Here is a 22726-nt window from a genome sequence, read left to right as displayed (position 1 = left end):
TTTAGATGTGCACTTGGGGTAGCAAAGCATACAAAGCTATGGGCAAAGTGCTGGAAAAGGGACTAGAATGGTTAGGTGGTTGTTTTTGACAGGCATGGATGCAATGGGCTAAAGGGCCTTTTTCTTGTGCTGTAGATCTCTATGACTTCATCTATTAATTTAGCAATTTTCAGGATGGGGTAGTAATTGATCAGATTGGATGTGTCACTTTTTTGGAAGGCACCTGGGCATTTTCGCCATATTAACACAGTCGGCAAGCTGAACTACAGTGGTTTAGCTAAAGCTAATTCATTACACAGCTCCTCAGCCAGGATTGCTTAGGGGCAAGATGATTTTTATTTGCACTTGGCCTTTCATGTACTTTTAATTTGATATCTAAATGAATTAAAAATGACTTAGACCTGAAAACAAAAAATAGCTAAATAGCAAGTCCATAATGATTCATCTTTCTATCCCTATATTCAGTATTTTCCTAAGGCAATTCATGTTGTATAGCATACCACTATTTAAAATAATGGGAATTTAAAGTGTATGTGTTGGGAACTGTCCAGTTAGACACCAGTTTTTTTCAGCCTGTACTTTCTTGTATCTCTAAGTTACACATGGATGAAGTTGAAACTAACTTGAGATTTAGTAGATTCAGCATTCAATATTTCTAATTATAGAATGTTCAATAAAGCAAGAAACAGTCTGGCAATAACAAGTCACAGCTAAACAGTGTTCTGATCAGAGCACACGTTAAATAATGCCATATCCAATTTCAGACACTGATCAAGCTTCATGTTGGTTCAGATTCAAGCATCAGACACGATGCACAAAGAAACTTCAATGTTGATCGCAACCTCTCACAACTGTGTCATCGGGAGAAGCTGGAACAAATTGGGCTTTCCTACCTTCACAGCAAGACGGAGCCTTACAGATTTAAAAGATAGGAAAATAAAGATAGATGGGATACCAGCCTCTGTGGAGTTATTTCAGTGGTGATGAGAAAAGAAATTCTCTTGAATAAATTTGCTCGTAACAGTGTCTTTGAATTGGAACAAGAATTTCTGGCATCATGTCATTATTTGGGAAGCTTAACTCGTGTGATCCTTCCATCGAAGACTGGGCCAGGATGTGGAAAGAATGCATTATTGTTTCCAGGCAATTGACATTTGGGCAGATGAAAAGCAACAGGTAATTCTCCTGACAGTTTGTTGACCTGCAGCTTTTTAAGTTATAGATGTAGAATCCCTACAGTATGGTAAAAGGCCTTTTGGCCCAAGTCCACACTGACCTTCCGAAGAGTAACCCACCTAGACCCATTCCCCTACTGCTCTACATTTGCCCCTGACTAATACATCTAGCCTACACATCCCTGAACACTATGTGCAATTTAGCATGGCCAATTCACCTAACCTGCACATCTTTGGATTGTGGGAGGAAATCGGAGCACCCAGAGGAAACCTATGCAGAGGAGAATGTCTGTGAAACTTGTACAGTCGCCTGAGGTGGGAATCGAACCCTGGTCCCTGGTGCTAACCACTGAACCACCATGCCACTCCAGCCATTAGGAGTCTAACTTTCCCTGAGGCATCAGATGCTAAAACTTTCAAGAGCTGACAGGCTTAGTTAAGGAATGTTACGACCCCAAGCCTCCTCTAATTCTGAGATGCTTTTGGTTTTACTTGTCAGTTCGAGAACTAGGGGAATCCAAGCTGGGATTTTTGACAAAGTTAAGATGACTGGAAGAAGCATGTGACTTTGATTTAACCCTTAATGAGATACTGAGACACCATTAAGTACATGGAGTTAATGACATACCAATGCAAAAGCACCTATTAGCTAAAGCCCAAATGAACTTCAACCTGGCACTACAACTGATTTTGACATTAGAAAATACAGCAAGTGGAACTTATGAGCTGCAGACCAATGAAAGTGGACATCCTCACCAGACCTGAAAATGTGTTGCTGGAAAAGCGCAGCAGGTCATGCAGCATCCAAGGAACAGGAGAATCGACGTTTCGGGCATAAGCCCTTCTTGCCCGAAACGTCGATTCTCCTGTTCCTTGGATGCTGCCTGACCTGCTGCGCTTTTCCAGCAACACATTTTCAGCTCTGATCTCCAGCATCTGTAGCCCTCACTTTATCCTCACCAGACAGACTGAGCTTGGGGAATGCCACTTGAGTAAAGGTAATTGCATAGTCTCACTTCGGACTTATGCTAAACAGAGGGATTCTAACCACACCAAAACACCAAGACAAAGCCAAACTTCAGCCAAACGATTAAATTTTCTTTAGGATCCAGTCCAGTAAACATTTGTAGCTGCTGCCTGTATGCAGACTTGACACAGCAAAAGGGTCCCACTAGGCCTGAATTGAGTAAGAGACCCCATAGGCCACGATTCAAGAAAGGACATACCCAGGAAAGCCCACCTACGTCAGGTTTGGCACAGTTAAATTACTTAGCAATATCTAAATCAGAACCTACCAAAATAAACATCTGGTTAAATAGTCACCCAGTTCTAATAGAGGTTGATACTGGCGCAGCCGTTTCAGTGATTGTAGAATCAGTCTTTAACAAAATTCTCCCTGGACTCCAAACCTAAAGTGGACATAAGACCTTGGCTAGTCTGTGAACCTGATCCGAGGAACCTCTACAGATTAAGGAGCCAACTTCAGTTCAGGTCTCACACAAGAAGCAGCAGGTTCAGTTACCACTGACTGTAGTAAAAGGCTCAGGACCAAACCTGATGGAGCCAAAATTGGTTAAGAAAGATTCACCTAGATTGGCTCAACCTTTTTCAATCAGAAAATGGCTGCCTGAGTGAAGTCCTAATTGAAAACCTAGAAGCTTTTCAAGAAGCTCTAGGGACTATCAAAGGAGCCAAGGCCACTTTGCATGATTCTTCAAAGCCCACACAGTGCCATTTGTCTTACTGGTTAAAGTAGAGGCAGAAAGCAGGAGGCTGGAAAGCAAAGGGATCATCAAACCAGTATAGTGTGCGAAATGGGCAGCACTGATTGTACCGATTGTGAATCCTGACAGGTCAGTTTGCCTTTGTGGGATTTTAAACCAATGGTAACCTGCTTCTTGAAGCTGCCTAAATACCAATCCTATGTATAGAAGACATAAGCAGAGCTACGGTGGGGGGAGTCCTTCACAAAGCTGGACATGAGCCATGCATACCTACAATTGCAGTTAGATGAGGATTCCCAGACATATCCTCCAATTAAGGCAACGTACCAATATACAAGACTGCCATTTGGAGTTCATCAGCTTGTGCCATTTTTCAGTGGACGATGGAGAACACTTTACAAGGTCTATGCACAAGTCACCATTTATCTAAACGACGTGCTAATAACAGGGAAGACCAATATAGAGCACGGAGAGAACCCAGACATAATCCTTAGACATTTCTGCAAGGGGGCATACACATTAGGAGGGAAAAAATATGTTTTCTAGGCACCCCAAAATAATCTACTTGGCCTACAGAGTCGACAAGACCAGGTTACACCCATTGGAAGATAAAGTGAGGGTGACCAAAGTGCCCTGGCTCCCAAGTACCGAAGCTTAAGGTCTTTCCTTGGATTAGTGAATTATTAAGGAAGGTTCATACGTAATCTGGCCTCTATCCTTTACATCTTTAAAAAGCAAAACTGATACACTACAAGTAGACATGTATGGCATCTTTCATTAAGAGGCCAGGGACCAGGTGGCAACCCAGTATCCTCAACAGACACTGTTTCCTGGCATCACCTGAGACTGAAAAAGCCTTAAGAGTTTCAAGTTTCCACTTTTATTTTTATTACCATGAATTTTGATAACTGGCTTACCCAAAACACAAGTTAATACTAGAGAATGACTGAATTGCTCTATTTAGTAATCTGTTCATTTATTCTGTTGGAAAGACTTTAAATTTTCAAAATTCACTTTGGGATACAAGCATTGTTGGCAAGGCTGACATTCATTGAAAATACGTTGATGGACTTCTCCTTGACTTTATGTAATGGCTTGATACTTCTGAGCACTTGCTAGGCCACATCAAAGGGTAGTTAAAGTTAAATATATTAGTTCAGCAACTGGATAAAGATGATTAGTTTCCTATCTTAAAAGGCACCAATGGGCTTTTAATGACAGTCTGTTCATTTTAGTGAGATCAGCATTATGCTTCCAGATTTTATAAAGAATTCAAACTCCTAAAGTGCCACAGTTGGATTGTCACTATATTTTAATTGCTGATTAGTCCAAATTTTTGTATTACTAGTTAAGTAATGTAACTGAAATAACTCCACAGAAGTTGGTATCTGTCACCAAGTCACATTTATTTACACAGGAACAGTCCTTCACTTTAGTACTGCCTCATTCCGAGTTAGAAGTCACACAACACCAAAGTTATGGTCTCACAGGTTTATTTGAAATCACAAGCTTTCAGAGTGCTGACTTCACCTGACGAAGTAGCAGCACTGCAAAAGCTTGTGATTTCAAATAAACCTGTTGGACGATAACCTGGTGTCATGTGACGTTTGACCTTGTCCACCCTTTTCAACACCAGCACCTTCATGTCATTTCGAGTCAGCTAGCAGAGTGGCATATCTGACATTCTTGTTCTTATCTGTCAGCCAGGGCTCAGATTAACAGCCCCAAATCAAGGAACTCTTATTCTATGAAGTCCAGCTGGCTGACCTTGCTACAATTACCTTTTATGATCAAAATTATTATCCAGAATACCACCCCATAACGTCTCACAGAGCTGAGAATTTTCTGCAAAGGTCCAAGCAGCAGATTAAGATTCATTTTGATGAAACTGGTTCCAATTGAAATCTGTGTCTATGCAAAATTAGTAAATTCTAGTTGTCATTGACATCCCCCCAGCTTACAATAAGAAAATCCACTCAGGTAGTGGCTGCACATTGTCTTCTATTTTGTCTATGTATAGACTTTGGTGAGGACAGATTTGAGTCTAGTTTAGTTACATGGAGAAAGTGAGGTCTGCAGATGCTGGAGATCAAAGTTGAAACTTTATTGCTGGAACAGCACAGCAGGTCAGGCAGCATCCAGGGAACAGGAGATTCGACGTTTCGGGCACAGGCCCTTCCTCAGGAATGAGCAGAGAGTGTTCAGCAGGAGAAGATAAAAGGTAGGGAGGAGGGACTTGGAGGAGGGGCGTAGGAAAGGTGTCCCTCCTCCCTACCTTTTATCTTCTCCTGCTGAACACTCTCTGCTCATTCCTGAGGAAGGGCCTGTGCCCGAAACGTCGAATCTCCTGTTCCCTGGATGCTGCCTGACCTGCTGTGCTGTTCCAGCAATAAAGTTTCAACTAGTTTAGTTACATCCGCAGTGGCCAGATTTTCATACTGAGAAAGTACACTTAGTCAAGGCATAATGGAACTCCTAACGGTGAAACTTGTTAGTTTTAAAGAAATAAGATTTAACCAGGTGAAAACAAGGAGGAAAAACCACTTATTGAAACATATACAGAAACTGCTGGTGAATCTCAGTAAGTCTGGTTACATCTGTGGGGAGAAAGCAGAGTTAATGTTTCGAGTCAGTTGACTCTTCATCAGAACTGCTAGCACTTAGGAAAAGGTGAAGACAAGGTTTGGGAGTGGATGGAGACATGAATGGATAGGTGAAGACAGCTCACAGAGAGAGAGAGAGAGAGAGCGACATGAAAGGGCTAAGCAGACGAGAAGATTACTGATAGAAGAGTAGAAGAGTAGTTAATTAAGTGATAATAAGAGCAAAGAGGAGAGGATGGGTAAGCTGCGCTGAAAGCAATTTATGACAGGCCCAGGGTATGGGAGTGAGTAAAAACCAAAAAAGTATGGAATCAGGCTCTAAATTTATTGAACTTGATTATCTCAACCAAGGATTCCCTGCTATCATGGTTGACAGGCCTACCATAGTGCTCCAGGGAGCTTCAGTACAAGCTTGAAGAACAACATCTCATTTTCTGCTTGTGAGCCCTGCAGCCTCGAGGATTCAACATCATATCCAATAACTTTAGAGCCCGATTCTGTCCTACCATGTTTTTTACCGACTCCCACACTCTGACCCTGTCATAACATGGAGAAAGTGAGGACTGCAGATGCTGGAGATCAGAGTCACAATGTTGTACTAAAAAAGCGCAGCAGATCAGGCAGCATCCGAGGAGCAGTAATGAGGCTGGTGGGACGGGGAAGCTGAGAGATAAATGGGACATGGTGTGGCTGGGGGCAAGGTAGCTGGGAATGTGATATGTAGATGAAGGTGGGGGAGGGGGGTGTGGGGAGGAAGGTGATAGATCGGAGAGGAGGGTGGAGAGGATAGGTGGGAAGGAAGATGGACAGGTCAAGAAGGTGATGCCAAGTTGGAGGCTTGGAACTGGCATAAGGTGGGAGGAATGGAAATGAGGAAACTGGTGAAATCCACATTTATTCCATATGGTTGCAGAGTTGCAAGGCAGAAGATTAAGCGTTCTTCTTCCAGGTGTTGGGCGGTTAGGGTTTGGTGATGGAGGAGGCCCAGGACCTGTATGTACTTATGGGAGGTGATGGAGGTGGCCCAGGACACTACCAACAAGGACATGCAGGTCCTGGGCCTCCTCCATTGCCAAATCCTAACCACCTGAAGCCTGGAGGAAGAATGCCTCGTCACACTGGATCAACGTGGATTTCACCAGTTTCTTCATTTCTCCTTCTCCCATCTTATCCCAGTCCCAAGTCTCCAACTCTGCACCGCCTTCTTAACCTGTCTGTCTTCCTCTCTACCTATCCTCTCCACCCTATTATCCCCTCACCCCCTACCTTCATCTATCACATTTCCAGCTACCTTCCCCCTGAACCATCCCCATCCCTTCTCCCCACCGTCCCAGTTATCTCTCAGACCCCTGACCCACAAGCCTCATTCGTGATAAAGGGCTTATGCCCGAAATGTCGATTTTCCTGCTCCTCGTATGCTGCCTAACCTGCTGTCCTTTTCTAGCACTGCATTCTCGACCCTATCATAACATGTACTTATTCAGCTTCTCTTCTATCCTGGTGCACTGTCAAGAATCTCCTCGCCTGCCTACCGCTTTTGTATCTCTCTCTCTCTCTCTCTCTCTAGGCTCTGTCTCTAGCCATCTGTTCATCTCTTCTCCCCCACATTCCTCCCCGCTCGCCTTGCAATCTCATATTCAGCACAATTTCCTAACTACAATCAGTTCTGATGAAGACTCACTGAACTCAAAACATTAACTCTGCTTTCTCCCCACAGATTCTGCCAGGCCTGCTGAGTTTCTCCAGCAATTTCTGGCTTGTTTCAGATCTCAAGCATCCCTTGTCGTTTGTTTTATATTATTGAAACAAGTCTGATTATGCACTCTGGCAACTTTGACATCTCAATTTTATGGTTTTAAACTTCAAATCTATAACCAAAGATAAGTTACAATAACCGATCCAGAAACTAGCAAATAGATATTATAGTACTGAAACAAATTGTACAGACAAGTCTACAATGCATTGCCCATGGACTAACCTGTATCTGTGCAACATCAACAATAGCAAAAATTGTACACAACAATATTGTATTCAACACATTGCCAAATAGTTCTTGAAGCATTTAACTTTATTGGACAAAGTCAGAAGCCGCACGACACCAGGTTATGGTCCAACAGGTTTATTTGAAATCACCAGCTTTTGGAGCAGGTGCAGTCAGGAGACAATACCACTATGCTGCTAGTCTTATGCTGTAAGTGAAATAGATTCATACACAAGGACTAGTTCTCTGCAAGTAAAATAATGCATTTCAAGTCTTGTGCCTTTCTGATTGGCAGGGAATGTGAGGAGTCATTTGTTCCTGATTGTTTTCTCCAACTGACCAATCAGTTGACTCAACAAGCAATAAGTGCAACATTGGGCATCTTTGTGTTTGTCCTGATAATTGCAAGATGAAAGACGTTGGCAACAAGTTTCCCTTTTTTAACAGTATTCTAAAATACCCAATAAAATTATGACATGAAAATGCCGGTGTTGGACTGGGGTGGGCAAAGTTAGAAGTCACATCACACTAGATTATAGTCCAACAGGATTATTTGAATTCACCAGCTTTCGGAGCTCTGCTCCGGACTGCACCTGCTCCAAAAGCTGGTGATTTCAAATAAACCTGCTGGACTATAATCTGGTGTCATGTGACTTCTGATTTTGTCCAATAAAGTTAAGTGCTGCAAGAACCATTTGGCAATGTGTTGAATACAATATTGTTGTGTCCAATTTTTGCTATGGAACAAGGAATGTTAAAAAGATAGGCCTTAACATTTTGTGCCCAAATGCATGCAGTATTTAAATTAATCATACAAATAGATGTAAAGTTGAATGATACAGTTGGATTATGGACATAGTTAAAAATAACACAACACCAGCTTATAGTCCAACAGGTTTATTTGGAAGCACTAGCTTTCGCTGCTCCTTCATCAGGTAGCTGTGAAACAGGATCATAAGACACAGAATTTATAGCAAAAGATTAGTCTCGTGCAACTGAAGTGATATATTGAACAAACCTAGACTGCTGTTAAGTCTTTCATCTTTTAGAATGGGTTGCAGGTTTCAGTTCATTAATATGTAATCCAAAACTTCTTTCCAGTCACGTTCTCGAGATAACTTAAAGTTTTCTAAATAAATTGATAGCTCAGACAGTGCATTAAAGGTGTGAGGTTAGAGTCTGTGTGTATCCCAATCTTAAGTCAGATAAGTTCTATTTCCAAAGTAGGAATTTATAAAATATTACATGGATTGACTGCCTGCAGATAACCTGGTGTTGGGCAATTTTTAGCTTTGTCCACCTCAGTCCAACACCAGCTCTTCCATGTCTTGGATTATGGAGACGTGGCTGCAAAGTGACCAAGGATGCAAATCGAAAACCGAGGAATAGTCAGTTTTTAAGAAGGACAGACATAAACGGAAAGGTGGTAGAGTGTACTACTGGTTAAAGAGGACATAAGCACAATATTGAGGAGCAATATCCACTAATATCCACTAATAATTTTTGCCCCTTGTAATTTCTTAATTCTACATCCCAGTTGGTTGAGGAACCAACTACAGAACAGGACGTCTTAGATGAGATGAGATGAGATGATATGCAATGCGGAAGGAAAAGTTGCTAATGTAGTTGTGAGAGAACTCTAGGGATGAAATACCATAATATGATGGAGAGTGAGGCAATTGTTTCTAATACTACGGTCCCTGAATCTTAATAAGAGAAACTACAATGGTATGAGGCATGCGTTTGCTACGATGGATTGGGAAATGTTATTGAAAGGAATGACAGGGGATAGGCAATGGTAAACATTCAGAAGTCAAGTGGGTGAACTAAAAAATTGTTTATTCCTGTCTGGCACAAGAGTACAAAGAGAACAGTTGCCAAACCAGGACTTACAAGGGAACTTAGAGATTGTATTAATTGCAATAGAAGAGGCATACAAATAGACCTGAGGGTTTGGAAAAGTTCAGAAATCAGCAAAGAAGGAATAAGGGATTGATTGAGAAGGGGAAAATAGAGTATGAGAGCAAGCCTGTGGGTATCATAAGAACTGACTGTAAAGGTTTGTATCGATATGTAAAGAGAAAAAGATGGTTGCCTGTTATAAATTCACCAAAGAAATGGCTGACAGAAGACCTCACTCTGTCTACACAGAGAGGATATGAATAATGGACCAGAAACGATGGGGAGCACACATTTTAGGGACAGAGAGGGTCTCAAGCAAATCTATATTAGAACAGAGAAAGTGCGTTGCAGATATTGATTGGATTGAAGGCCGTTAAATCCCATAATTTATTAGTTTACATCCCAGAGTAGTTATGGAAGTGGTCCTAGAAATAATGGATGCATTGGTGGTCATCTTTCAAGACTCTGGAACAGTTCCTACAGGAATGAATCCTGAAGAAGGGCTTATGCCCGAAACGTCGATTCTCCTGCTCCTCAGATGCTGCCTGGACTGCTGCGCTTTTCCAGCACTACACTTTTCAACCCTTGCACACCAATCAGAACCAGTTTCTCAAAACATACAATCATTCACAATTTGGCGTTCTTGCAATTATCCTGATGAATCAGAGGTGCTAAGCTTTGGCAAGCTGTCCCTTTGCAGAAATGTTCAAGTTCTGAATTAACTGTAACCATTTTAGACAGTTCTGTTGAAGCACCAGGTTAATTTAAAACTTGAAAAGGCAGAACTCTTGTGGTACAGTAGTAATGTCCCTATCTCTGAGCTAGAAGGCCTGGTTTCAAATCCCACCGCCTCCAGAGAAGTCATAACACAAGTTGATTAAAAACATCTAAAATTTGCCAAGTGCCTCAACTTAAGATGATATGGTTACTTCACTTATGAGATGTCTCAACAACTAGTACTTCTGTAGGACCATTTATCAATGCTAGACATTAGAATTCACCTAAAAAATTCACCTGATGCACAACATAATGTCATTGAACCAATGATAAGATAGTGTCTAAAGAATGTATTGAGTACATGCTAATCAGAATGGAGATTTTAACAATATAGTATTGAAAAAAGACTATATTTTTGACTATAGGCCAGTTACACTTTTCACAATGACGTAATGTCGAGGAGCCAGTGTTGGACTGGGGTGGTCAAAGTTAAAAATCGCATAACACCAGATTATAGTCCAACAAGTTTAATTGGAAGCACTAGCTTTCGGAGTGCTGCTCCTTCATCCGAAGATACACAAGCCAACACACCTAGACGTCCCATTGTATCAGGTAATGTGGCCCTCTGAACCTCTCTGGCTATGTCGAAGGCCTCTTGAAACCCTTCTGTCGTGACACTACAGATTTCTTACAGAAACTCAGCACGCATTGACTAGTCAAACAGGGAACATTCCTCATCATAACGGACATCCCAGCAATCAATACCAGCATATTCCTCAATGATGGCATCACTGCAATAACCACAGCATTTTTACCTTTGACAACCAGTTCTTCATCCAGACATGCGGAACAGCGATAGGGACCAAATTTGCACCGCAATATGCCAACATTTTCATGCACAAGTTTGAACAAGACTTCTTTGCTGCACAGGGCTTCCAACCAACACTATACATCAGATATTTTCTTCCTCTTGACTGATGGCAAGGAGTCACTGAAACAACTACACAGTGATATCAACGAGTTTCATCCCACCATCAGACTTAGCATGGGCAACTCTTTAGTATCTGCCTCATTCTTGGACACAAATATCTGCATCAGGGATGGGCATTTCAGTACCTCACTCTACCACAAACCCATGGATAATTTTACTATGTCACACTTCTCCAGATTCCACCCTAAACATATTAAAACAGCCATCCCCTACGGACAAACCCTACACATACACAGGATCTGTTCAGATCGAAGAGGAAAATGACAGAGACCTTAAGGTGCTCAAGGATGTCTTCATAAGAACAGGGTATGAAGCTCAACCCAATGATTGCCAGTTTCAACATGCCACAGCGAGAAACCGTAATGACCTCCTCAGGAGACAGACACAGGATGCAACTGATAGGGTACCCTTTGTCGTCCAGTACTTCCTAGGAATGGAAAAACTATGCCATGTCCTTTGCAGCCTGCAATACATTATCAATGAGGATGAGCATCTCGCCAAGACCTTCCCTACCCCTCTTCTTCTCACCTTTAAGCAACCACCAAACCTTAAACCGACCATTGTTCACAGCAAATTGGCCAGCCTTCAGACAACATCAACTACAACATCATACAAGCCTGTTACGGCAACCACTGTAGGACATGTCAGACTGGCGACACAGATACTATTATTACTATGTGGGGACACCACTCACCACTTACATGGCAGGTACCCATGTGACTCGGCCAACACTGTCTACCTCATACACTGCAGACCAGGATGCTCTGAGGCATGGGACTTTGGCGAGACCAAGCAGACGCCATGACAATGGATGAATGGACACCGCGCAACAATCACCAGACTAGGGTGCTCCCTCTCAGTCGAGGAATACTTCAGCGGTCAAGGACATTCGGCCTCGGATCTCCAGATGACCATCCTACAAAGCGGACTTCGGGATAGGGAACAACGCAAAGTGGCCAAGCAGAGGCTGATAGCCAAGTTTGGTACCCATGAGGACGGCCTCAACCAGGACCTTGGGTTCATGTTACACTACAGGTGACCCCACTACACTATACAGATTCTCACATACACACACAAGCACACATACACTCACGCAGACCCTCATACACACGCTCTCTGCATGCAAGTGTGCTCGCTGAGCTGGAAAGTTCATTTTCAGACACTTCGTACTAGGTAACATCATCAGTGAGCCTCCAGTGAAGCACTGGTGTTCATGACCCGCTTTCTATTTATGTGTTCAGGTTTCCTTGGATTAGTGATGTCATTTCCAATGGTGTTATCATTTCCTGTTCTTTTTCTCAGAGGGTGGTAAATGGGGTCCAGGACTATGTATTTGTTGATAGAGTTTTGGTTGGAATGCCATGCTTCTCGGAATTCTCATGCATGTCTCTGTTTGGCTTGCCCTAGCATGGATGTGTTATCCCAATGGAAGTGGTATCCTTCTTCATCTGTAGGTAAGGATACTAATGAGAGTGAGTCATGCCCTTTTATGGCTAGTTGACATTCATGTATCTTGTATTTTGGTATTTTGTAAATGGCTAATTTTGCTTGTTGTCTGTATGGGGACTTTCAAGTTCATTAGCTGCTGTTTTAGTGTGTTGGTGGATTTGTGGGCTACCATGATGCCAAAGGGTCTGAGTAGTCAGGCAGTCATTTTCCAAGATTTCTATGATGTAGGGGAGAGTGACTAGGGTTTCTGGACACATTTTGTCAGTTTGTTTGGGTTTGTTGCTGAAAAACTGATGGACAGTGTTCATTGGGTACCCGTTCTTTTTGAATATGCTGTATAAGTGATTTTCCTCTGCTCTTCGTAGTTCCTCTGTGCTGCAGTGTGTGGTGGCTTGTTGAAATAATGTTCTAATGCAGCTTCGTTTGTGGGTGTTGGGATGATTGCTTCTGTTGTTCAGTATTTGGTCCATTTGTGTCCTTTCCCTGGAGAAGCTAGTTTGAAGTTCCCAACCAGCTGTTCGCTCTACTGTGACATGAAGCAAAACTAATGTAATTTACACCAGGTTTGTAGCTCAGGTTGAGGTTTAGGGTGTAGGTTTGCTCGCTGAGCTGTAGGTTTGATATACAGACGTTTCATTACCTAGCTAGGTAACATCATCAGTGGCGACCTCCAAGTGAAGTGAAGCTGTTGTCTCCTGCTTTCTATTTATATCTTTCTCCTGGATGGGGTTCCTGAGGTTAGTGGTGATGTCATTTCCTGTTCGTTTTCTGAGGGTTGATAGATGGCTTCTAGATCTATGTGCTTGTTTATGGCGTTGTGGTTGGAGTGCCAGACCTCTAGGAATTCTCTGGCATGTCTTTGCTTAGTCTGTCCCAGGATAGATGTGTTGTCCCAGTCGAAATGGTGGTTTTTTTCATCCGTGTGTACGGCTATGAGGGAGAGGGGGTCGTGTCGTTTTGTGGCTAGCTGGTGTTCATGTATCCTGGTGGCTAACTTTCTTCCTGTTTGTCCTACGTAGTGTTTGTGGCAGTCCTTGCATGGAATTTTATAGATGACATTGGTTTTGTCCATGGGTTGTACTGGGTCTTTTAAGTTTGTTAGTTTTTGTTTGAGAGTGTTGGTGGGTTTGTGTGCTACTAGGATTCTGAGGGGTCTCAGTAGTCTGGCTGTCATTTCTGAAACTTCTTTGATATATGGTAAGGTAGTTCGGATTTCTGGCTGTGTTTTGTCTGCTTGTCGTGGTTTGTTCTCGAGGAATCTGCGTACTGTGTTTTTTGAGTATCCGTTCTTCTTGAATACGTCGTATAGGTGGTTCTCCTCTGTTTTTCAAAGTTCGTCTGTGCTGCAGGGTGTGGTGGCTTGTTGGAATAGTGTTCTGATACAGCTTCGTTTGTGAGTGTTGGGATGGTTGCTGGTGTAGTTGAGTATTTGGTCAGTGTTTGTCGGTTTTCTGTATACGCAGGTTTGTAATTCTCCCTTGTCCGTTCTTTCCACTGTGACATCCAGAAATGTGAATTTGTTGTCGGTTTCTTCCTCCTTGGTGAACTTTATGCCTGTGAGGGTGTTGTTGATGATGTTAAATGTCTCTACTATCTTGTTTACTTTTGTGATGACAAAGGTGTCATCTACGTAGCGAACCCAGATTTTTGGTTTGATGATTGGTAGGGCTGTTTGTTCTCGCCTTTGCATTACCACTTCTGCCATGAATCCTGATAGCGGACATCCCATGGGTATGCCGTTGGTTTGTTTGTAGACTATGTTGTTGAAAGTGAAGTGGGTGGTGAGGCACAGGTCCACTAGCTTCATGATGTTTTCGTTGGTAATGTGATTGATGGTGGTTGGTGTGTGTGTGATGGTCTCTTCTAAAAGTGTGGTAAGCCTTTACTTTGCCAAGTCGATGTTGATGGAGGTGAACAGTGCTGTTACGTCGAATGAGATCATTGCTTCGTCTTCCTCTATTTTGGTGTTTTTGATGACTTTTAGGAATTCCTGGGTGGAGTAGATGGAGTGCTGTGACTCTTCTACTAGGTATTTCAGTCTTGCTTGTAGTTCTTTGGCCAGTCTGTAAGTTGGTGTTCCGGGTAGTGAGACTATAGGTCTGAGGGGGGATCCTGGTTTATGGATTTTTGGTAGTCCGTAGAATCGTGGGGTGTTGGTCCCGTCGGGTTTCATTTTCTGGAATTCCGTCTTGTTTAATTGTCCGGCATTGTGTAATTTTCTTAGGAGATATGTAATTTTGTTTCTGAGTTGTGGAGTTGGGTCTAGCGCCCCTGTTGGTAGGTGTTGGTGTCTGCGAGTAGTGCATTGGCTTTCTTGATGTAGTCCCTTCTGTTCAGGATGACTGTGAGCCGACCTTTGTCTGCAGGTAATATAACGATGTTTTTGTCTTTTTTGAGATTTTCTAGAGCTTTCTTTTCTTGTGTGTTCAGTTTGTTTCCTTCCCTCTTTCAGCTCAGAGTAGGTGCAACTGTCTGTCTGATCGTTTGTTGTGTTTCTTCCGTGAGATTGTTGTCCTTCAATGTGGTTTCTAATGCCGCTAGGAAATCCTTCTTGTCAGCTTCTCGGTAATTGAAATTTAATCCTTTGACTAGTACCACTTCTTCTGTGTCTGATAGGGTCCGGTCTGATAAGTTCTTTATCCATGCCCCTGTATTATCAGTTTTGTCTTTTTTTTGTGAGTTTGTCAAGTTTTTTCTTCAGGTCCCAATTTTTCTTTCTCTGTGTTTGTCGTTGTTTGGTGTTTATGGCTCGTTCTACCGCATCTGTCCATTCTTGATTTGTTGCTTGTTTTGAATAATGGTTTTTGGCGCGCAATTTCCCGGTTGTATTTTCGGAGTCTGTGGTGGGCGTCATTGATTAGTTCTCGGAGCATTCTGCGGCCGTTTTGTTCTGTTAAATTTCTGGCTTGAGGTGTTTTATCGGCGGTTTATATTGGAGACATTTTGGCAGTACCTGTTTTCTTAAACATTCATGCAGGAAGTATAGTTGTTCGCGGGTGGAACTCTCTCGGATGGCATTCCTTTCCCATCTTCGGGCCAGTTGTAGCATGTTGCGCCCATAGGTTTTCGCAAGGTTTGTGAAGGTTTGTAGCTCAGGTTGAGGTTTAGGGTGTAGGTTTGCTCGCTGAGCTGTAGGTTTGATATCCAGACGTTTCATTACCTGGCTAGGTAACATCATCAGTGGCGAACAGGAAATGACATCACCACAAACCCCAGGAACCCCATCCAGGAGAAAGATATAAATAGAAAGCAGGAGACAACAGCTTCGCTTCACTTGGAGGTCGCCACTGATGATGTTACCTAGCAAGATGATGAAACGTCTGGATATCAAACCTACAGCTCAGCGAGCAAACCTACACCCTAAACGTCATTTACAAAATACCTTGCAAGAACTGTGACAAACACCACATTGGACAAACAGGCAGAAAACTAGCACCAGGATACATGAACATCAACTACCCACAAAAGACATTGGGACGCCATTTATTACCCTCTGAGAAAAAGAACAGGAAATAACATCACTACAGGAAACGACATCACCAACCCAAGGAAACCTAAACAAAAATAGAAAGAGGGTCAATGACACCAGTACTTCACCAGAGGCTCACTGATGATGTTACCTGGTATACTAACGAAACATCAGAAAATGAACTTCCCAGTTCAGCGTGCAAACGACCTACACATCTTCTCAAAATTCGCTCTCTCATACACACACACAAGCACACATCCCTCTCATAGCCTCATACTCCATCACACTCACATGTGCACTTTACCAAGCTTGCACACACACAAACACAGTCTCACATGCAGTCACACTCACACACACATGCACACACTCTCTCCCTCTCTGTCCCTCTCATGCACACGCACACACATATGTCTACGGGATGAATTTGTATTTGCAAAATTATATTTGCAGATACAGTCTATTTTGCTCAAAAAACAAACAATTTGCAGGCAGTCACTGCAGACAGTCAATCCATGTAATGTTTTGTAAATTCCACTTTGGAAATAGAACCAGTCTGACTCGGGATTGGAATACACATAGTCTCTGACCTCACACCTTTAATGCATTGCCTAAGCTTAGATGTCACTTTTTTTCATAAAACCTCCAGTTATCTTGAGAATATAACTTAAAAGAAGTTCTGAGATTTACTAATTAAAGAACCGAAACTTGCAACCCATTCTAAAAGATGCAAGATTTAACAGCAATTTAGGTTTGTTCAATATATTATTTCAGTTGTACGAGACTGTAATCTTTCGCTATAAATTCTGTGTCTTATGGTCCTGCTCCACAACTACCTGATGAAGGAGCAGTGCTTCGAAAAGTAGTGCTTCCAAATAAACCTGTTGGGGACTATATCCTGGTGCTGTGTGATTTTTGACAATGATGCAAACATACATGACAATATATTCCAGAATTTAAACTGTTTTCAGTTTCAGTATATTTACCTTCTGGGCAGAAGCAACCATATGTGCCATAGCTATCACAGGTGGTCTGTGGATTTGAACAAGTAGATAAGCATGGAGAACCACATTCCTGATATACCTGGTTTCCTGGACATGGTATTGGTGCTGAAAGAAAACAGGATTCAGTTATCAATTGCTAAATGCAATCCATTTACATTTTTCATTAACTCAGCAACTTCAATCACTGATAAAGCTACCTCTAATCACGTCAGTCTCCCCAACTTCTGACAGATTCTTTTCCAGCTATATCTTCATTACTCTCACTACCTACATCACATGTCTTCATCCCACACTGGTATGCTAATTCCCTATTCTCCCTCTAGACGAATTCTACGATTAATTTCACAATAGTCTCCCACCTACACTGACTTCCCAGGTGCACTCACATATAAACATCCATGGTGTTGCGACAAGGGGAAAGACAACTGAACCAAATCAGCCTTTCTACCTCTATTCCTAACACCATAGAATTAAAACCATCGACGATCCCAATAGTTACCCCAGTGGTTCCAAACTAGCCTTTTGAATCACTAATCCCAAAGTTTAATTCATTCCAGACACTTTTTAAATCTTAAACAGAAGACGTAACAATTTATTAAATATACAAAAGGAAAAATTAAAGGTAATTTAATTAATGTCAATGCTTTAAACTCAAAACATTTGTTTTCAGCCTCATTCACACAGAAGACAGACATATAAAAACTGTTAAGGGATAAATAAAAGAAAATAACAAACTGGTCAGATTATCTATATGACTTTCACAATGCATTGATTCACAAGCATATATGTGGACTCCTTGGTTGCTTTCCTGGAACCAAGATCAGGGTCACCATTACAGATCACACAGATACAGGTAGTAGTACCTCTAACTCAGCTTCCTACTCGCTGAGCTTCCAAACTTTAGTGAGGGAGCTGGTAAAATCTTCATGTCATGTCAGACGCAACCAAAATCCTTCACCCAAGAGAAAACAGTACGAAAAATCAACTTCAATTCTGGCCTGTCCCTGATAGACTGACAATCTTCGCCTAGGCCTCAAATAACATTCAACAACTGCCACCTGCTTGAATGTAGAGTCTCTCTCAGACTTTCTAGAACTAATTCCCAGGTACTGACCTTATTAATAACCAACTTCTGTTCTCTGCTTAAACACAATGCTCTTCCCAGGGTCGCTGTGTCTGTTGAAACCCTTACAATCAAGAATCAGTGTAGCAATTAACCTTCAAGTACAGCCTCATAAACAAACAAAAGTTTGTTCGGTCTGTTCTTTTCTTTTTACTACAAGCTGTTTCCCAAAGTTCAAAGGCATTTTCAGACAACAATTCCCAGCTCTCAACTCCAAGCCAAATCAATAAAAGAATAAAAATGAAAATAATGAAAAATCAGCAAGGCTTCTAACACTTTGTTGAAAGCTTCCAAATGCTTTATGTATTCAGGGTAGCTCAGATTCCTTTCTCCTAATATTGTAGCATTAGTGCAAGTGAAAAGGAATGTCAAATTTAGATGTTAGAAATGGACAGCAAACTGTTTAGACTGTCAGGGCAGAGCTTGACAGCACATAGATAAGATTACAAGTCAGTTCAACAGCTAAAAATGCAGCATCACCTAAATATGCAACCACATAACACAAGTTATATCATAGTATAAAAACAGAATGTTTCCCTCTACCAGCCCAATGTGAGGGCATTATTGAGATGCTCAGCAGTCACACTGCCACAAGAATTACCTATAGAACTAGATCAAGTTGCTCCACACATTAGCAACATATAATAAGCAGTTCTCTTAATTGGCAAGAAGTACAAGAAAGGAAATAGGGGTAACCCTAGGTATCACAGACCAGTCAGTCTTACATCGGTGTGGGCAAATTATTGGAAAGGATTCTGAGGGACAAGATTTACGATTACTTGGAAAAGCAGAGCTTGATTAGAGGTGGTCAGCATGGCTTTGTGAGGAGCAGGTCATGCCTTACAAGTCTTATTGAATTCTTTAAGGATGTGCAAGACACATTGATGAAGGTACAACAGTGGATGTGGCATTCATGGATTTTACAAAGGTGTTTGATAAGGTTCCCCATGGTAGGCTTATTTAGAAAGTAAGGCGGCATGAGATACAGGGAAATTTGGCTGTCTGGATACAGAATTAGCTTGCTCATAGAAGACAGTGGGTGATAGTTGATGGAGAGTATTCAGCCTGGAGTTTGGAGGCCAGGGGTCTGTCCTGGGACCTCTGCTCTTTGTGATTTTTATACTTTTGTGATTTTGTGACTTGAATGAGGAAGTGGAAGGGTGGATTAGTAAGCTTGTGGATGACACAGAGTTTGATGGAGTTGCGGATAGTGTGGAGGACTGTTGTAGGTTACAACGGGATATTGACAGAATGCAGAGCTGGGCTGAGAAGTGGCAGATGGAGTTCAACCTGGAAAGATGTGAAGTGAATCATTTTGGAAGGTTGAATTTGAATGCAGATTACAGGATTAAAGGCAGGCTTCTTGGCAGTGTGGAGGAACAGCAGGATCTTGGAGTCCATGTCCATAGATCCCTCAATGTTTCCACCCAAGTTGACAGCATTGTTAAGAAGGTGGATGGTGTGTTGGCTTTCATTAGCAGGGGAATTGAGTTTAAAAGCCACTTGGTTATGCTGCAGCTCTATAAAGCCCTAGTTAGACCACACTTAGAATATTGTTAGAGTTAAAAATCACACAACACCAGGTTAAAGTCCAAATGATTTATTTGGATGTATAAGTTTTCAGAGGACTGCTCCTTTGTCAGATAGCTACCTGACAAAGCAGCAGTGTTCCAAAAGCCTGTACTTCCAAACAAGCCATGTAGACTATTACCTGGTGTTGTGTGATCTTTAACTTTGTCCACCCAGTCCAATACTGGCACCTCTACACCACTGGAATGCTGTGTTCAGTCCTGGTCGCCTCATTATAAGAAGGATGTGGAGGCTTTAGAGAGGGTGCAGAGGAGATTTACCAGGATACTGCCTGGAGTGGATGCCAAGTCTTATGAAAAAAGGTTGAGGGAGCTGGGGTTTTTCTCATTGGAATGAAGAAGGATGAGAGGTGACTTGATAGAAGTGCAGAAGATGATGAAAGGTTTAACTAGAGTGGAGAGCCAGAGACCTTTTCCCAGGGTGGGAGGGAATCATTTTGGAAGGTTGAATTTGAATGCAGATTACAGGATTAAAGGCAGGCTTCTTGGCAGTGTGGAGGAACAGCAGGATCTTGGAATCCATGTCCATAGATCCCTCAATGTTTCCACCCAAGTTGACAGCGTTGTTAAGAAGGTGGATGATGTGTTGGCTTTCATTAGCAGGGGGAATTGAGTTTAAAAGCCACTTGGTTATGCTGCTTTTAAGATAAGTGGAGGAAGGTTTAGAGGCGATGTCAGAGATAGGTTCTTAATAGAGAGTAGGAAACAGTGAGGTCTGCAGATGCTGGAGATCAGAGTTGACAGGGTGTTGCTGGAAAAGCACAGCAGGTCAGGCAGCATCCAAGGAGCAGAACTTCCCTGCTCCTTGGACGCTGCCTGACCTGCTGTACTTTTCCGGCAACACACTCTTTATAGAGAGTGGTGGGTGTTTGGAATGCGCTGTCAGCAGTGATAGTAGAGTCAGGTACATTAAGAACATTTAAGCGACACTTGGATAGGTATATGGATGATAGTAAAATGAAGGGTATGTGGGTTAGTTTGATCTTAGAGTAGGATAAAGATTGGCACAAGATCAAGGGCCGAACGGTCTGTACTGTTCTACGTTCTTGACAAGTATAGGCTCTCTTTGATGAAAAGCATATAAATTATATTTGTTAATATAATTTTTGGAGTATGTGGATTTCAAAATAGATTCAATTGGGTGCTGGTTACCTCTGCAAAAGTTTGCTTTAAAAAAAAAGTCACAGTGTCTTCCAGGAACAGTGATTTAAACAAATATTTTGTTCGAGTGCAGCTGACTGTGGGCCTCTGTGCCGTTAACGGTAAGATGTTTTGAGCTTAAGAAAGGTACAGTATACATGCAAGTCAATAAGTTCAAGGCAATTCAGGGAACAAGTTACCTCTACCAAAGGGTTTAGTTTATGAAACTTTAAAGAATTTGGTTACAGGAGAAATACAAGAGAAATGGAGAGAGGAAAAGGAAAATAGAAATGAGAATTAAAAAAAACAAAAAATAAACAAGAACTGAGGATGCAAGAAATCTGAAACACAAACAGAAATTGCTGGAAAAACTTGGTAAGTCTCGCAGCATCTGAGGTGAGAAAACAGAATTAATGTTTCAGGTCCAGTGGCACTTCTTCAGAACTGAAGTTCACTGGGAAAATGTAGTGTATATGGTGAAGGCAAGGAATGGGCAGGGTGTGAGAAGGAGAAGAAATACATGGAGCCCAGAGAGACAAAACAGCAGATAAAAGGGAAGGAAAACACTGAAGTCGGGTGAAGGAAAAGTCAATAATAGGGACCATTCCTTAATGAAAATGAGATATTATGAATACCGTGGTGTGTGAGAGTAGATAACGGTTAAAAAAAGATGTGTTCACACCCTAAAATTATTGAGCTCAATATTCAGTCTTGAAGGTTGTAGAATCCTCAAGTGGAAAATGAGATGCTGTTCTTCCAGCTTGCACTGAGCCTTGTTGGAGTGCTGCAACAAGCCCAGAAGAGAAATGCTGGCATAGGAACATGCTGGTTCGTTGAAGTGGCAGGCAACTGGAAGCTCAGGTTCATTTTTGTGGACAGAATATTCTACAAAGCAGTTACCTAGTCTGCTTTCATCTCCACAATGTAGAGGAGACCACGGGGCGAGCACTAAACACGGCAAGTGCCAGTCAACAAATACAGTAGTAAAGAATGAATGGGGTGGTGCAAGCTGGAATACAAATTGAACATAACTAATGATGAATGCATATGTAACAGCAAGTTCTTACATGCACAATCCAACAAAAATCCTGGAATTAAGACAAGTGATATAATATATTATAAATATATTATCAGAAAGTTCAGGCAGTAAGGTAGATAATGCTACTTACGGCAGAAAGAGATATTTCTCCAGTTCGTGACTGGCTGCAATAACCTCGAACATTGTCGGGAATATTCAGATAAAGTCTGACAGCTGCACTGTGTATCACCTTTGGCAGTGCACTTGTACAAATCACGTTGACATTCTGAAACATAAATTTTCTTCGGCAATTTACAGAGAGGTGCCACTTTATTCAACATACAAGAGCAATCAGAGACCTAGAACAGAATCAACAAGTTTCTCAGTAAAAACATAACATAAAAACCATTTCTGAACAAGAAGGAAATTAGAAAAAAAAATGACTTAAGAAAATATTCACTAAAATGAATATTTCACATATCCTGTATCAAGGAATCAACTTTACCCAGCATAGGGTGGATAAAAAGTGGAGAAAAGTCTTTCAAAATCAGATCTCCACCAAACTGGGATTCCTCGTGCTTCTTCTGAGGTGAAACTGATATTTTAAAAATGGAGACTGCAGACCTTGTTTCACAAAGATTCTATTCATTTCGTATTCAAGAGAGATGCTTCTGTGAAACGCCAATCTGTGTGCCAATTCTGAACAAATATACTTACATAATCAACATAACTTTCTTCCAAATTTGTCACGTCCAAAGGATGACACGTTTCTGATGGATCATCTACTTGATATTGATTGGCAAACTTCTGAGGTGACAATACCTTGTCTAAACAAAGATAATTC

At 41.8% G+C, this 22726-nt stretch overlaps 1 protein-coding gene across 1 annotated transcript in view; it reads right to left on the bottom strand.

The window, feature by feature from the left end:
• LOC122558125 (mucin-6-like) overlaps positions 1-22726 on the bottom strand; it is a 314704-nt gene that overhangs the window by 208756 nt on the left and 83222 nt on the right. The window contains exons 6-8 of the mRNA XM_087996204.1: positions 22600-22709; positions 22034-22241; positions 16995-17117 (exon numbers count right to left, since the gene is read on the bottom strand). Of these exons, the coding sequence (XP_087852330.1) occupies positions 16995-17117; positions 22034-22241; positions 22600-22709 (441 nt within the window). The remainder of the gene's footprint in view (positions 1-16994; positions 17118-22033; positions 22242-22599; positions 22710-22726) is intronic.

This window comes from Chiloscyllium plagiosum, unplaced genomic scaffold (assembly GCF_037043375.1).
Source record: "Chiloscyllium plagiosum isolate Xiang-an unplaced genomic scaffold, Cpla_swu_hap1 HiC_scaffold_18, whole genome shotgun sequence".
Classification (NCBI taxonomy): Eukaryota; Metazoa; Chordata; class Chondrichthyes; order Orectolobiformes; family Hemiscylliidae; genus Chiloscyllium; species Chiloscyllium plagiosum.
Note: the sequence above shows the minus strand (reverse complement) of the source record. Positions and strands in the feature narration are given on the sequence as shown.